Here is a 12,409-nt window from a genome sequence, read left to right as displayed (position 1 = left end):
TTTCCCATAGTACAAACCACGTGTCATTCCCTAGAGTATCGCTTCTTTGTTTAATGGTTGCTCATGAGAAGACACGTGACTATATGGATACAACTCAAACATGCATAAAACACGTGGTCTAAAATGTGAAAATATTACGCCAAGGAGTTATTTCCCAGTAATAAGAGTTATCCCAGTTGGCTATCGTTTTGACGACCGGATTCATTGTACCACTTTAGCGCGCATGGCCGTTTTCCCGCTGAGACTTTTTATATCTTGGAGCGGTCGAGCTAAACTGCTTCTTGCAGGTTGCGATCTGTTGCTCATGAGAAGACCCATTAATATGAATTTAAGTCAAACGAAGAATATTTTTCTCGAGGAGGCCTATCGGAAGATGCGATATCATCATCTGCGCAAGTGAAAAACAGCGTTTCTTCTGGCCTGTAGAGAAGAACGATGGCTCTGGCATAATCCATTTTTCGAGACCAGGATTTCTTGGACTTCCGGTATAAGAGCGCATGCGTTCAAAGACTTGCCAAAGATAAAAAAGTGTTCCCCATTCCTAATTATCATTTTGATCGGAAGTAAACACAGAACTCTGTTTGAAAGCATGATTTTCATTCATCATATTTCGCTTCCGGAATATTGCGCATGCGCCAAGAAATGGATTATGCCAGAGCCCTCGTTCTTCGCCACAGGCCACAAGAAACGCAGGCTCTGGGTACGAGATTTACGTGCCAGTATCATGCAGTATGAATGATGAATACAGCGTTGCCAAAAGCCTCCGTTTTTTATGTTTACACTAATACGATATGCCTCTGTTAGTCAAATGTATTCACTCTGACACCACCGAAAATAACAGATAAATGTAAGCCGCTAAAGCGGGTTGAATTAACCTGTATTATGCGGTTTTGCCTTTAGAAACTCATCTCTGTTTTTTCTAAAAATGGAGACGACCAAAATTGTGATGGTATTATTTTTTACCGTCGTTTTTTGTGTAAGGTAACTGTTTATGGGTTGCCTGTGGTTTTAGAATATTGCGCATAAGCGGAAGAGATAATCCGCTTACACCAATAACAACATAAACGAGGAGAGAAAATTCATTCTGATAGAAAAGGGAAAAAAATCTTTCGTTCTCTGGCAGGTAACTTATTTTTAAAGCTCCCGATCTCATTCCATGAAGTTCAAGATCAAATTGGATTTATATAGAAGGATAAGAATCGTGTTAAATCTTCGTCTTATTTTGCATGAATTTGAATGTTTTTAAATTTTTACCTCGTGCCAATCTCGTGCAAATCTCGTGCAAAATTGAATGATGACAAGCGCTATAAAAATAATCGTAAAAATATATTCAATATATTATTCTTTGTTCTATTTGCTTTTAAAATTAATTTTGATTGCCTTAGGAATATATTCTAATGCTATGTCTTATTGTTGTGAATTCATGTTTTATAAAAATAAATTGTTTTTGCTGTATTCATCTCATTTTTTAAAATTCCACTCAGCAGTAAAATACGAAGGAAAAGGTATATACGACCACATTTTGAATCCATGAAGCTATGAAGAAATTCTTCGAGAAAGCTAAGCTTGAGATCAAGTTCAGGAAAGCTGGTGATGGACACACCTTGACTGAGAGCAATACTGGTCACCGTCCCTCAACTTCACATTCAAGTACACCAGCCCCAAGGGCTGTTCCCTGTACAAGTGCACAGAGGGCAGGAGAGGTAATACTGTTTGACAACTATCCTCTAACCCCTGGGGATTTACTCATTTATAAGGGTTTTTGATTGGCTTATAACTCAGGGGTGTAGCCAGGATTTTGCCTTGGGGGGAGGGGGGGATGTAGGGAGGGGGGCAAAACCTGTTTTAGAAAATTGGTGAGTCGAACTGATCATGTGAGTACATAGATTTTAAGGTTTCTACAGAGTGATGATGGGGGGAGCCTTGCCCCCTGGCTTAGCACCCTTGTAACTTAAATGATAAACAAACAAAAAAAAACCCAGAACTTTTTGACTTTTCTATGATTTCAACCAACAATATTTCAGGCAGCTCTTTTAAGAATATCCCAGCAAGAAAAAGCAGCAAGCAAAAAGCCGCAGTCAGTGACAGCCACTTGGAAGCATAACAGTGCTTCTACGAATACAAATAGCAGTGGAAGCCCTTCCCTAGACTTTGAGAAACTTAGAAATGAAGGTAGGTCATTGAAAGAAAGATTTGTGATTATTTATTCCTGTGTTTTAAAAAAAGGTCTCTATCATTGCAAGCTCACTGTTCGTCTTGCTTTGATCCAAATTAAGGCACAGAACCTTTCAAGATGGTGCAGGGAACTGTGAAAGTGACTATTCCCTGCACATGTAACTAAGTGTACATGTATTTTTCTTTGCTATCAATTGAGGGAGAGACTAGACTCTGCTGATGTAGGGTGTTACATTTGTTGCACATTAGAGGGTAACTTAGCAACACTGTACGAAAGGCTGTGATTTTGACTGTAGTCAAATAACATTGGCTTATAAAATATGTGAATTACTCTAGATACCACTCTACAGTATATGTACCTGGTAAAAAACTAGTTTTACAATATAACAATTAAATCAAACAGTTCCTTGTTGGTTGTTGTTACATTCATGATAATTTGTCTTATCAACCATAGATTTGTGAGTATAATAATTGTTTCCTTCAGTCCCAGCTTATGGATGGTTGGTATATTTGAAAAGAATAGTTTTATATAGGCAGAGTCTCACTCCCCCCCCCCTCTAAAAAAAGAGAGAAAGAGGAGATAACTTTCTTGCTAGGATTTTACTCAGACTCTCATTAGACAAGCATTTAAGACACTCAGTGAACCATTTCATTTTTCAGTCCATACCGTAAGTTATGGGCCTCAAATTGACCAATCATAGCACATGTAATTACCTTGCCATATAATAATTTGCAATATTTTTTTCTTTAATCTCATTGCAGTGAAACAAGAAGTTTTTGCAAATAAGAAACAATTTTCAGCACCATCTCAATCTGCATCTACTCTATCACAGGTAGGCCTTTAACAAGTCAAAGAGAATTTCAGTCATATGATTGGCAATTAGTATATGTAATGGGACTCCATGCTGTCCAATTAAGAAATAATTGGACAAGGAAAATTCTGAGGACTGACCAAATTGGATGAGGCCGTAGGCCGAGTCTAATTTGGCAGTCAGAGGAATTTTTCGAGTCTAATTATTTCTTGATTGGGGAGCATGAAATCCCATTACCTATTAATTATATAGCTGCCTGATTAATCCCATATCAACAAGACCTGTCCAATTAAGAAAATAATTGGACGGTTACCTATATGGGATTAATGAGAAGCTGTATAATTAGGTTAGTAACATGCCATAGTTATGTTACTTCAAGCCCTCACCTCACTATTAAAGTTAGGGAATCAAGATTGATAGTACACTTTCGTCTCACCTATGGATTTGAATCCTTACTCACCAACAAGGTGCCACAATTCTGACTTTAACAATGTTTGTTGACCAGCCATTGTTTTTAGTCCTGTGGTAATATGTAAATTATAAACTCAATTTAATAACTAATATTCACCGAAGGCGAAGTGATAATTTGTGGAATATTTACTGAGCTGAGAGTCATTGAGTGGAGAAGTGAATATCACCATACTCACTCAGCCTGAGGGGATAGAATAATAATTGTTTTAATTTATAGTATTGATTTTAGACTTGAATATCTCAGAGAAAAGTAGAAATTCAGGATAAAAAACGTTTTAGTATTCTGATCTGGAAAACTTTGGAAAACCTCTTGATCACCAATAATTGTTGTCTCACTGGAACAGAATCACCCATCGTTCAACTATAATCAAAACTCAAGAAACTCTATATTCAAGTCTAAAATTATACAAATGATTAACATTTCAAGTTTAATTTATATATTTATTAAGTTATATACTGAAATGTTATTTTTTCCCCCAGCCTTTAGTTGCTGTAAAAGATGAGCCTATGAGACTATCAGTAGAAGGGATTTACTTTAAATGCCCACTTTGTCCAGTGACTGTCCTTCAAAAAGAACAAGATTGCCATCTCAAAGAATGTCTGGAAAATGTATGTTGTGAACAGTAATGTTATAATTTTTGATTCAGGCTTTGTTTTGCACCATACAAACCAATGCACCCAACAGGCATTATGCTGTGCAGACTACATAGTATTTTATAATCAACTTACCAATGCTCTATGAACCCACATCTCATTGGCCATGATCACAGACCAAATTAGTACCCTAGTTATACCTTATTTTTGGCTAAACAAAACTGATCAAAGTATATAACCGACCAAGCAAAGATTTGATGAGACTTATCCCAAAAAAAAAGCCTTTTTCAACTATTTGATTTTTTGGAAGGCCCCCCTTTCGTAAAGGCCTTTTTTTGCCTGCCCCCCCCCCCCCCCCCCCACCTGAAGCCAAATAGTTTGGATGCCCCCCCCCCCCCCCCCCCACACACACACACTCCCAGCTAAAAAAATTATTATTGCTCCCTTAAACACTTTTAAGTTAAATTGGCGCCCTTTTAAAATGCATACAGCTTTGTCCAATAATAACCGAACCTTATCCCTGGACTAAAAGTTAATGAGTTTTCTTTTATACTTTATATAATTTGACTATTACATGTAGATGTATACAGAAAACCCCCACATGGCAGCGGCATCCATGATTCAATCCCTAAACAAGGACAAAGAAAAAGTTCAAGCTTGTATTGACATTCTATGCAAGTATGCTATATGCCAATTTGTCTAAATTGCTTACTATTTAATAGATGTGTGAAACTAGAAACTTTTTCCCCCTAGTGTATCTTTCTCCAAACCTCTCTGATTAGCCATCAGAGTTTGAGGGGGAAAAATGGGGTCAAGTTGGCAATTCAACGTACATTGTTTAAATATTTTAGGTGACGAAATTAATATGCCATCTTGGAAATATGTCCCTCAAAAGAAGCCCTAAATGCACTACAATACCAAACAATCCACTTTTCCTCAACCTCTGATTGGAATGACTAAATATATCTATAACACTGTTAACACTGTTATAGTTATTTGTGTTACAAAATGAATGTTTTCGCATGCTTCCTTCTTATTCACTTATTGTATTTAACACACCCACACAGCCCCAAATAGTACCAACCTCTCTAATTTGGCCTTACTTTATTTAAATTTTCTTTTTTATTTTCATCGTAATATTTTTATTTTTTATTTTTCAATTTATATTTTCTTAATTTCAAGATACATTGACAATATCTGTAACAATCCTGGTGAAGAGAAGTACAGGAAAATCAAACAGAGTAACAGAATATTCAAGGTAAAGTCTCTCCCAGTGCCAGCACTACCCAAATTGGATTAGTATTATATTACACAAAATTTGACTTAATACTCCAGTTTCGAGTTCTCTTTTGCTCAGCCTTGGACTCAGTTGTGTGTTAAAACATTCAGCTATTCAACCAAAACCCTTGGTATTTTAATTACAACTAGTATTGTTCCATAGTGCATACATTCCTTTTATACAATGGACCTTAATTAATGAAAAAAAGAACACAGTCATTTAGACACAATTGAGGCTAAGACTGAGCAAGAAGGCAAACTTGAGATTGGATTATTGAAATGTACTTATTTATTATGACTTTATTTAATATTTTGATAATTCTCTTTATTTTTCAGGAGCGTGTTTCTACGATTACTGGTGCTATAGAATTCATACTGGCATGTGGGTTTGAAGATATGATGATCAAGCAAGAAGGTAAGTAGTAATTAAAAGAGAATCAAGAAATCTTAGCCCTCCTACAACAAAAATATAAATAAACTCATAAATTGTGTAATCGATCTTCCCCTTATTCGAGTTTTATATTGATATTGCCACCAGTGGATAAAAAAATGATACTCAATGGAATACAAACAATGGAATTATTTGACTTGAGAATCCATTCCATGGATTTACATTCCACTTCCATGGAATAGTTCATTTCTTGTTTGTAATATATATTTTTTCTTGTAGATAAATTAGAGAGTTTTTTCGTGCTTCCAAGTGAAAAGGCCGAGGATCAAGAAACTCTACAAACGTACAAAGCAGTTCTCCTATCGACTGAACCACTTAAGCCTACACTGGACAGAAATCTTAAAGTATTTCGACCATCTTCGGGTACAATGCAATTCGAACTCCCTGAAGAATTCTTTTCTCTTTCGTCTGAGGAAATCAAGAGAGAATATAATTCCAAGTGAGTGTTTAATTAAATCTGAAGAAAAATATTGACCGTTGGATTTATTTACTTGAAATGTTGTTGAAAATGATGATGATGTGAGGATGATGATGGTGGTGAATGGTTAAGATGATGATGATGATAAAGAAGATGATGGTTATGTGATGGGGATTGGCGATTGTTATGATGATGATGGTGATAATGTTGATGAAGATGATGATTGTGATGGTGATGATGATCTTGATGATGATGATGATTATGATAAAGATGATAAAGTTGATGATGGTTATGTGATGGTGAATGATGAAGATGATGATGGTTATGTGATGAGGAATGGTGATTGTTATGAGATGATGGGGTTGATGAAGATGAAACGGTGATGATTATGATGATAATAAAGATAGTGGTGGTGATAATGATAATGATGATGATGGTGGTGGTAGTGATGATGATGTTAATGTCAAGTGTTGTTTTATAGGTTGGATTCATAATTCCAAACTAAATGTTTCTTCGACCAAAAAGAATTTATCTCCGAGCTTTCGGGCATTAGCGCCTACATCTTCGCTTCTCGACTACCGTATATTTTCTCCCAATTAGCCGCCAATATTAACCATTCCTCATAGTTCTACATTTAAATATAATCACCTGTGTCTAACAATTTCTCTTCAGATTAGAAGAGATTGACAAGAAATGCCAACTGAGAACAAAAGCCATGAGAGAAGCAGACAAGAAACCAAGCAAAACATACCGATTTACTTTAATTCGAATAAGGTTTCCTGACGGAGTTATACTACAAGGTAGGAACACACTTATAACTCGTTACAGTAGTTTTCATATAACTGCCACCTCACGGCACGAGACACGGTCGTGACACGGCAAGGCATACTTTCTATCCAATCAAATACCCGGAGCATAGCATAAACACGTCGCGAACACGGTCACGCCCAGGTCACGCCACTGCCAGACCAATCACTTTGCGCGAGTTAAAGATCAGCCAATGAAAGTTCTACAAAACATTACGGTCACAGCACCCTTAAGACGCTGAGGTTTTCACGGTCAGAAAACTACTTTTTGAGCAAATACACGCCTCTTCAAGTCGTTCTTAATTTACAAGGGTAGCACTTAATAGCCAAGGTGGCTTAGAAAACTGGTGTCCTCTCTAGACGATCGAATAGAAATAGCTTCCTCTACAGTTCCCATCCCCATCTTGCAATGATAGAGACATATGAATAATTGTCCAAGGTGTTAATAAAGGTCTCTATCATTGCAAGCTCGCCATTCGTCTCGCTCGAACTGTGAAGGGTGCTACAGACCGTTTTCTCGAGGTTTGGCGCACATCACACTTTACGGGCCAAAAAACTAGAAAACGCAAATTCAGTAAAATTGAGAAGCCAGTTTCATATTTAAAGAGGAGAATAATCGATTTTATGAATTCTTATCGAAAAATTTGATAGAAATGTATGATAATTCTCGTGTTCTGGTATCATGGCTCGTCAAGGTCCTTAAATTTGGATGCGCACGCAACCTTGAGAAAACGTTCTATTGAGAAATTGAATTCTACGGAAGGAGTAAAAATAGAAGATTCTGAAGAAAACCTTCGGAGTCCAGGATAGAACCAACAAGTAACTCTACTTGAATATAGGATGGTGGGTCTAGGAATCGAACTCATATCCGCAGTACTCATTGCTTCGGTGTTTCGAGAGTTCTCTGCTGTTCAGGCTTAGCCTCGCTTTTTTGTGTAAAATATTCACTTGTTATAGTGAAGGTCCGTCGAGTTTCAAAGTGTTTGTATCGTTGAAGCTGTGCAATCTTTACTTTACTGGTGGTATTTGTGAATATTTAGAAACTGATGCGAGGTTAACCCTGAGTAAATGAATCTGTAATCAAGGAACACAGTGGTATTTTACGAATTCATAGATGGTATTAGTTAATATCTACTTTTATGGCAGGTACTTTCTACAGCCGAGAAAAGCTTCGGGACTTGTTCGGATTTATTCGTCAATCACTCGAGTCTGATTGGCAGCCGTTTGTACTGAGTGACCCAACTGGGCAGCTCAAAGAAGAGGAAGCTACTCTTAACGAGTTGGGCTTGGTAAGTTTTCTTCTAGTCACTAGGGGTGCTTACCATTTCCCCGGAAAAACCGGAAATTCCGGTTGGAAAACAAATGGTATGTGTCATTTCGATCGTAAAGTTCCGGAAAACTCACTCTTCCGATTGAAGAAATCTTATTTTCCCGCTCTTTTCGGTTCTTCCAGTAGACGCGTGTACATTTTTCAAAAGTCAAAGTTTCCCGCTCTTTTCTTACCATGAGCTAATGAATTTCCAACCGGATGGATTGGTAAGCACCCTAGACTCATATATCTAACGAAAGGTACGGTTTTTTTATTATGGAGAGGGTAGCGCTTGGACTTCAGAGTTTAGTATCATCCTTTTAATTTTGACGAAAACTGTTTCGTTGTTACTTACAGCCATTCTCAATAACACACGCCGCTCTAGCGACTGTTTCTGTCGCGACGAAGAAGCTTTGGGTGGACGTCAATCAAGGCGTTTCCATTACATTCTATAGGCACGTGCCTTTATAGCTTTGTGTTTTCCGACAATGTTATGGAAACGCCTTGTGATTGACGTCCACCAAAACCTTCTTCGTCGCGGCAGAAACGATCGCTAGAAGAAACGTGTGATTGAGAATGGCTGTAAAGGCGGTTCATGAATGGCTTACTGAGTGAAAGGTGGAGGACTACGAATCCCTCAACCCTACAATCTCCCCAATAAAAAACGTAACTTTCTTTAGCTTAAGAATGCCTAGAGTAGAATTTCTAGGATCGTGGAACGTCACAGTAATGGTGCAGAATTGATGACATCTTTTGAACCAATCATAGCGCGCGAAATCATTGCTTATCCAATCAAATACCTTGAACCAATGATAGCATACGGTAGATCACTGGTCATCCAATCAAATACTTTGAACCAATGACCTGTATACGATAGACCTGGCCATCCAATGCAATACGTTGAACCACTGTCATCCAATAAAAAATGCTCCGAAAGTGGCTCCGAAAGTGTCACGTCCATGCAGTTAGTTTTTCACAGTCATAAAAATTTCGCTCTATTTGAGCTTTTTCTTAGCTTTTATCTTTAGAAACCTCTCCATTGCCTACACTTTGATTGGGTGGGAAGGATCTAGAATAGTCTATAAAAAGGCCTCTAAAAAGTCTGAAAACGTACACAGGGTACTACTCTACCCGCAAGTTTAAGAGAAATAAGGTTTCCATTTTTTTTTTTTTTTCAAGGTTCCTGCAGCAGTTGTTAACTTCGCTTGGGACGCAACCATCATGGCTGACATCGTGGCTGCTAGCGGCTCTGTGCAGCAAGGCAACTACTTGAAACCAGAAGTAATGGCTTTAATTCAAGAGCTTAGTTAGACATTATCAAGAAAGCTGTCATTATGGTATATGTTAATGGTCTTATCGTTCCAGTTGTCTTGATGCCGGAGGCAACCGAGATGCACTGGAGCGAGAGAGATCAAGATCGCAAGGTCGCGCTTAGTGTGTGATAGTATCCCATCAGTAAAGGTTATTTTTGACTGCGAGACAGTTGTGTGATCTGCCACGTAGAGGTTTTGTGAGTGCATGGGAGACATGTTTTATACGCTTCAAGGGAGTAACAAGGTACGACACGTTGTTAGTATATGTAATAGAACTCCATGCTGTCCAATTAAGAAATAATTGGACGAGGAAAATTCTGAGGACTGACAAAATTGGTTGAGGCCGTAGGCCGAGTCCTATTTGGCAGTCAGAGGAATATTTCAAGTCTAATTATTTCTTGATTGGACAGCATGGAGTGCCATTACCTATTAATTATATAGCTGCCTAATTAATCCCATATCAACAAGACCTGTGCAATTAAGAAAATAATTAGACAGTTACCTATATGGGATTAATGAGAAGCTGTATAATTAATAATGTTATCATATTCGCCACCATCACATCATCGACCTCTTCTGAGATAGCGAACATGGTGCATTGTGGTCGAGCTTTGGTACAAACATCTTTTGGTCATCATGCCTTATATGGTGTTGATTAATAGATATCCAAGCTAGACCACAATGCATAGTGTTTATTGAACTCAGAATAGGCCTATAGAATCATCATCATCATGGTTAGTTAGATTGTTATCATCATCATCATACATCATTATCACTATCATCATCATCATCGTCATCATCTTCATTCATCAGCATCATCTTCATTCATCATCATCATAACTATTATCACCATCATCGTCATCATCTTCATTCATCAGCATCATCTTCATTCATCATCATCATAACTATTATCACCATCATCTTCATCATCATCATCATCATCACCATCATCGTCATCATCATCACCATCATCACATTACCATCATCATCATCTTCACCATTGTCTTTTCAAAGTTATTGTGGCTTAAAGTATAATTATTAAAATCTACAAAGAAATGGGGCTCATCAGGCTTGCTCTTAAAACTATGAATTAAATTTCCAATTATAAATACCAGATAAGGAATAAAGAAAGATATTCAAAATATTCAAAAGCTCGGAAAATAATAAATACATGTACTGTAAATGAAACAACAACTGAATATTCAATGACACCTTACAGTGCAATGACTATAACCTGGGTCACTTAGACAGCGAAAACCAATCAGATTGTAGAATAAAAACAACACATTCCGACTAAGTTTGGGTAGTGGAGCCAACCAGAAATCAGCAGAAAACAATAACCTTTCGACGTATCCACAAGAAAATGACGACGGCTGTCTAGTTGTTTACACGGAACAACAGGGTCGAATTAGAATTCTCGTACAGCCTAGGTTTCAGTTGCCCCGGTTACAGTAGTTGCACTGTAAAAGAAAGATATGATAAATGAATGAGTAATTCACTGGAACACGTAAATATCAGTCTACATAATATACAGGCTTACTCTGAGTAACAGAGATTTCAATTCTTGAAAACTGATGTCTCTAAATAAGTGAATGAAACGATGAAAACAAAAGAGAGAGGAAAAAAGAAGGAAGGAAGGAATAAACGAAATCCAAGGCTTTATTAATTATACGTCAAAACTAGTGTGGTTCACAAAAGCAGCAATAAAAAAACAGCAATATTTTACTCATGTTTTACGGCTGTTACATTGGTGGTAAGGAAAACCAGATAACGTTATTGTAAATTCGTTTTTCGTCATGTACAGCATTTAGTATCTCAAGTTACAACAACGGTTACAAGCACGGTAACTAACTGATTCGAAGTATTAAAGTTAAAAACATTAGGGCCCAGTTGTACGAAGCTTGGATAGCGCTATCCAACGGATAAATCTTATCCAGTGGATAACATTGGAAAAAATTGCCCATACATTTGGAATATTTGCTCTTTTCGGTATTTTTCCTCTCTTTCCAAAGCAAAAGGTTGTTCTTAAAAGTAAAGTTATATAGCACAAGTAAACTGCGTGACAAAACATCCTAAATGACCCGTATAAATCTGAGCTTATAAATCAGCAAAAATACGGTTCTAAATTTTAATAAATTCCTATGAATTATATACCCATGTTCAGGAAAGCCCGGGGTTTTCAAATCCACTTCTGCTTTTTTGACAGGAGAGACGATTTTCTAGCTTGACCCCGGTTATGTCATGCATTTTCTCTTGTAAAATACAACCAAAAGCGTACATTCAACTCAAAAAGTACGGTGGTTTTTTTCAATAGAATTCAATCTAAACCATACCATACAGTCCGTGAATAGTTGAATTAACTGAATCAACTTCTGTTTTTTGCCTAGATAGTCATTATTTTGAGAAAAGATCCAAAAACAGACATACAGGCTTGTAGCTTCTTCCAAAAATTGTACATCCCCCCATTTTTCTGATAAAAATTTGCCCATCTCCCCTTTTTCCTACCAAAATTTTCCCGATCCCCCTCGATTTCACCTGCTCCCCCCTCAGCCATACATTATGAACGCAGCCTAATCACAGTTAACTCCCAGTTCGAATTGGAATTTGTAGCGTGTTAAATTTTGCGGAAGGAGGAAGAGCCCTTGGCCTGGAGAAAAGTTCCGTTCTGATTGGAGGGAGAGATCTAACAAATTCTACTCATGTGTTGCCAAGTACAGGAATCGAAGCCAAGATTTCCTGGGTGAAAGGCAAGTAAATCATGGCTACACCATTCTTAACTTGA

At 37.4% G+C, this 12,409-nt stretch overlaps 1 protein-coding gene across 2 annotated transcripts; it reads left to right on the top strand.

Annotated features, from left to right (window-relative positions):
* The first annotated feature begins 1,027 nt into the window (after positions 1-1,027).
* Positions 1,028-11,352, top strand: LOC116292197 (UBX domain-containing protein 6). Of its 2 annotated transcripts, none has more exons than XM_031699461.2 (12): positions 1,028-1,123; positions 1,488-1,703; positions 2,025-2,172; positions 2,938-3,008; positions 3,939-4,067; positions 4,633-4,730; positions 5,235-5,310; positions 5,667-5,745; positions 6,001-6,220; positions 6,872-6,999; positions 8,152-8,294; positions 9,494-11,352. In XM_031699461.2, the coding sequence occupies exons 2-12, from the start codon at positions 1,539-1,541 to the stop codon at positions 9,623-9,625; spliced, it is 1,389 nt and encodes a 462-aa protein (XP_031555321.1). In that variant the 5' UTR covers positions 1,028-1,123; positions 1,488-1,538; the 3' UTR covers positions 9,626-11,352. The 2 variants fall into 2 exon arrangements, with proteins under 2 accessions (XP_031555321.1, XP_031555320.1); XM_031699460.2 differs by having other exon boundaries at positions 1,057-1,123; positions 1,485-1,703.
* Positions 11,353-12,409: the final 1,057 nt, after the last annotated feature.

Source organism: Actinia tenebrosa, unplaced genomic scaffold (assembly GCF_029948245.1).
Source record: "Actinia tenebrosa isolate PJP-AT-01 unplaced genomic scaffold, QUT_ActTen_1.0 PGA_scaffold14__42_contigs__length_11649687, whole genome shotgun sequence".
Classification (NCBI taxonomy): domain Eukaryota; kingdom Metazoa; phylum Cnidaria; class Anthozoa; order Actiniaria; family Actiniidae; genus Actinia; species Actinia tenebrosa.
This window is presented reverse-complemented; position numbering and strand designations above follow the sequence as displayed.

Bases quoted from the DNA above. Each gene is read 5' to 3' on its own strand.
- LOC116292197 (XM_031699461.2), top strand. From the start codon at position 1,539: ATGAAGAAATTCTTCGAGAAAGCTAAGCTTGAGATCAAGTTCAGGAAA. The intron at 2,173-2,937 runs GTAGGTCATTGA...ATCTCATTGCAG, and splicing joins TGAGAAACTTAGAAATGAAG to TGAAACAAGAAGTTTTTGCA. The intron at 8,295-9,493 runs GTAAGTTTTCTT...TTTTTTTTCAAG, and splicing joins CTCTTAACGAGTTGGGCTTG to GTTCCTGCAGCAGTTGTTAA.